The sequence below is a fragment of the Budorcas taxicolor genome, chromosome 19 (assembly GCF_023091745.1).
Source record: "Budorcas taxicolor isolate Tak-1 chromosome 19, Takin1.1, whole genome shotgun sequence".
In the NCBI taxonomy this organism is placed as follows: domain Eukaryota; kingdom Metazoa; phylum Chordata; class Mammalia; order Artiodactyla; family Bovidae; genus Budorcas; species Budorcas taxicolor.
Window position 1 is genome coordinate 50,639,694 of NC_068928.1, and position 3,585 is coordinate 50,643,278.

The 3,585-nt window shown below is 56.1% G+C and overlaps 1 protein-coding gene across 1 annotated transcript; it reads left to right on the plus strand.

Annotated features, from left to right (window-relative positions):
* The first annotated feature begins 215 nt into the window (after positions 1 to 215).
* On the plus strand, positions 216 to 3,105 carry ACTG1 (actin gamma 1). The gene is made up of 5 exons (XM_052657045.1): positions 216 to 322; positions 762 to 1,130; positions 1,411 to 1,849; positions 1,957 to 2,138; positions 2,227 to 3,105. The coding sequence occupies exons 2-5, from the start codon at positions 768 to 770 to the stop codon at positions 2,368 to 2,370; spliced, it is 1,128 nt and encodes a 375-aa protein (XP_052513005.1). The 5' UTR covers positions 216 to 322; positions 762 to 767; the 3' UTR covers positions 2,371 to 3,105.
* Positions 3,106 to 3,585: the final 480 nt, after the last annotated feature.

A 3,585-nucleotide genomic window follows, 5' to 3' on the forward strand; every position in this document is an offset into this window, starting at 1 on the left:
TCTCGTTCTGGGGGTCTCCAGCGCCCGGGGGCAGCGCGGGCGGGGCGGTTGGGGGCGGTGCGGGCGGGGGGCGGGACCGGGCGAGGGGCCCCACGTGCCCCTCTCGGGTGGGCCAATGGGCGCCCGGCGTTCGGAAAGATCGCCATATATGGACATGTTCTGGGGCCGCGCGCGCCGCCGGTTCGCGCGCGCGCCCCGCTTCGCTTAAATACCGGCGGGGGAGGCCGCGGACGGTCTCACTCGCCGCAGCCGGCTCGCGTTCCGTGTCCTCTCGCGCTTCTTTGCTCGCTCTTCCGCACCCCGCGGCCCGTTTCCTCCATCGGTAAGCGACCAGGCCTAGGCGGCCTGCCCGGGTATCCGGGCCCCCGCACCCCTTCGCAGTTCCTTTTTCTACTCCCGGCCCTAGAGGCCTGGCCACTTCGACCCCGGGAACAAAGGGTGGTCGGGTGGGGTGGGGTGGGGTGGGGTGGGGTAAGGTGGGGTAAGTGGGCTGGGACGCGCCCCAGCTGGTTCGGGGAGGGCGCTGCGGGTGTGCTGCTGGGGGAAGGGGCAGGGTGAGTCTGGGCGGCAGTGTAGAGAGCCCCCGGTCTCCTCTCCGCGGAACGACGTGGGAGGGGGCGTTACATAAAAGCCGGCCCCGGTTCCAGGCGGTTACTCTGCAGCCGGGTCGAGGGGAGGTGGAACGCCTCGCGAGGAGGGCCTTTGCCGGGGCCGTTCTCTGAGCGTCAGGGCGCGCCTGAGTGGGTCTCATCTTTGAATAGATCGCCATGGAAGAAGAAATTGCCGCCCTCGTCATCGACAATGGTTCTGGCATGTGCAAAGCTGGCTTTGCTGGGGATGACGCCCCCCGAGCCGTGTTCCCGTCCATCGTTGGGCGTCCCCGACACCAGGGCGTCATGGTGGGCATGGGGCAGAAGGACAGCTACGTGGGCGACGAGGCCCAGAGCAAGCGTGGCATCCTAACCCTTAAGTACCCCATCGAGCACGGCATCGTCACCAACTGGGACGACATGGAGAAGATCTGGCACCACACCTTCTACAACGAGCTGCGTGTGGCCCCCGAGGAGCACCCCGTGCTGCTGACGGAGGCCCCTCTGAACCCCAAGGCCAACCGTGAGAAGATGACCCAGGTAAGCACAGCCGGGTGGGTTGAGCCGTTTTATCTATTTCGCTAATCATTTCATGTTCAGTTTTGTTTTCTGAAATTCAAGTATTTCTTTCAATATTTCCAGGGTTCTGTTCTTCTCCTGGCATTTCCTTCCTGAAGTCTCAAGGTTTCTTATTTGTGTTTCTGCTTGCTTCCTTTTCTTTTCTCCACACATCACATTTGTGGCATGCTGGCATGGTGTGAGAGCATGGGGTGGCCCCGAGTCCCTTCCTCTGACTAAAGGAGCCTTTTGTCTCCTGCAGATCATGTTCGAGACTTTCAACACTCCTGCCATGTATGTGGCCATCCAGGCTGTGCTGTCCCTGTACGCCTCTGGCCGCACCACTGGCATTGTCATGGACTCTGGGGACGGGGTCACCCACACGGTGCCCATCTACGAGGGGTACGCCCTCCCCCACGCCATCCTGCGTCTGGACCTGGCTGGCCGGGACCTGACAGACTACCTCATGAAGATCCTCACGGAACGTGGTTACAGCTTTACCACCACAGCTGAGCGGGAAATTGTGCGTGACATCAAGGAGAAGCTCTGCTACGTCGCCCTGGACTTCGAGCAGGAGATGGCTACTGCTGCGTCGTCCTCCTCCTTGGAGAAGAGCTATGAGCTGCCCGATGGTCAGGTGATCACCATTGGCAACGAGCGGTTCCGGTGTCCCGAGGCGCTCTTCCAGCCGTCCTTCCTGGGTAGGTGTCCGGCGGGCAGCATGACTGACCTCCCTTTGAGGCTGCCGAGGGTCAAGGTGCTTTTCACCTTGAACGTGGCATCTCTGAGGGTGAGCTTTGTCCCTTAGGTATGGAGTCCTGTGGCATCCACGAGACCACCTTCAATTCCATCATGAAGTGTGACGTGGACATCCGAAAGGACCTGTATGCCAACACGGTGCTGTCTGGTGGCACCACCATGTACCCTGGCATCGCCGACAGGATGCAGAAGGAGATCACTGCGCTGGCTCCGAGCACGATGAAGATCAAGGTGAGGCAGAGGCGGCTGTGGCCTTGGGCCCAGGGGCCTTGCGGCTAAGATGGTGCCACCCACTAAAGCCCCATTCTTGTCATTTCAGATCATCGCTCCTCCCGAGCGCAAGTACTCGGTGTGGATCGGAGGCTCCATCCTGGCCTCCCTGTCCACCTTCCAGCAGATGTGGATCAGCAAGCAGGAGTATGACGAGTCTGGCCCCTCCATTGTCCACCGCAAATGCTTCTAAACGGACTGCGAGCAGATGCGTAGCATTTGCTGCATGAGTTAATTCAGAAGTATAAATTTGCCCTGGCAAATGTATACACCTCATGCTAGCCTCATGAAACTGGAATAAGCCTTTGAAAAGAAATTTGTCCTTGAAGCTTGTATCTGATATCAGCACTGGATTGTAGAACTTGTTGCTGATTTTGACCTTGTATTCAAGTTAACTCTTACCTTGGTATATGTTTAATACCCTGTGCATATCTTTGATTTAAACCCCTAGTTATATTTGGCTCTCTCACCTCTGTAGCTGAGGTGAGACTGTTATGGAAGAGAAATCCAATGGCTTGATAAGAATCTGGGAGACTACAAGTCTCTCAGTCTGTGCAGGGTATTAATGTGTCAGAGCTGCCTATTCCAGGATTTCTCTAGAGGCTGGCAAGAGTCCTGAAACAGTTGTCATTTCTGTCTTGGCCGGTCTTACACGGGGTTGGGAAGGTCCAAGCCGTAGGACCTGCTTTTCCTTTCTTACTGAAGATTTCCCACCAGAACACCATGGGCTTTTACTTGCCTTGAGTTGGAAACAGTTGCATTCACACCTGTAAATTTATTCATCCTTTTAATTTATGTAAGGTTTTTGTACGCAATTCTCAATTCTTTTAAGAGATGACAACAGACTTTGATTTTCTACTGTCATGTGAGAACATTAGGCCCCAGCAACGCGTCATTGTGAGGAAATAAAAGTGCTGCAGTAAACCGATCAGTGCCTGTGTTTGATCAGTGGGGAGTGGTGGGTTGTGTGGGGGTGTAACAGCCTCAAGCTCAAATTAGGCAACAAAAACTGGTTTCTCCAAAACCAGAGGTGAACAGGGGTCCTGTGAGCATCTAGAGTCTGTGTCAGATTGGGCTTCCAGGGAAAAGGAAAGCTTGGGTGGGACTAGGCCCCCAAGGGGTCTGGGAGGAGGGCAGCATCTTACACTTCTTTGGTGTAAACAGGCGCTCCCATAGAAGCAGGAAGGGCGTGACTTTCTCAGCACACAGGTGGTGGGGAGGCGGTGCACTGTCAGTGAAACAACCATGGGGTTGATTAGAGCCTTCTTGCTGAGCTGTGGAACCTTCAGTCTGCTGATAAGGGTCACCTGGTGGGGTGAACTTGACTTGGGCTCTAGATTCCTTGACTAATACCCCAAAGCTTTCCCTAAGGGCAGGCAGAGTCCTCCACAGCTATTTCAGATTTTCA

Coding starts and splice junctions, on each gene's coding strand:
- ACTG1 (XM_052657045.1), top strand. CDS start 768: ATGGAAGAAGAAATTGCCGCCCTCGTCATCGACAATGGTTCTGGCATG. Junction 1,850..1,956: donor CTTCCAGCCGTCCTTCCTGG/GTAGGTGTCCGG, acceptor TTTGTCCCTTAG/GTATGGAGTCCTGTGGCATC. Junction 2,139..2,226: donor CGAGCACGATGAAGATCAAG/GTGAGGCAGAGG, acceptor TTGTCATTTCAG/ATCATCGCTCCTCCCGAGCG.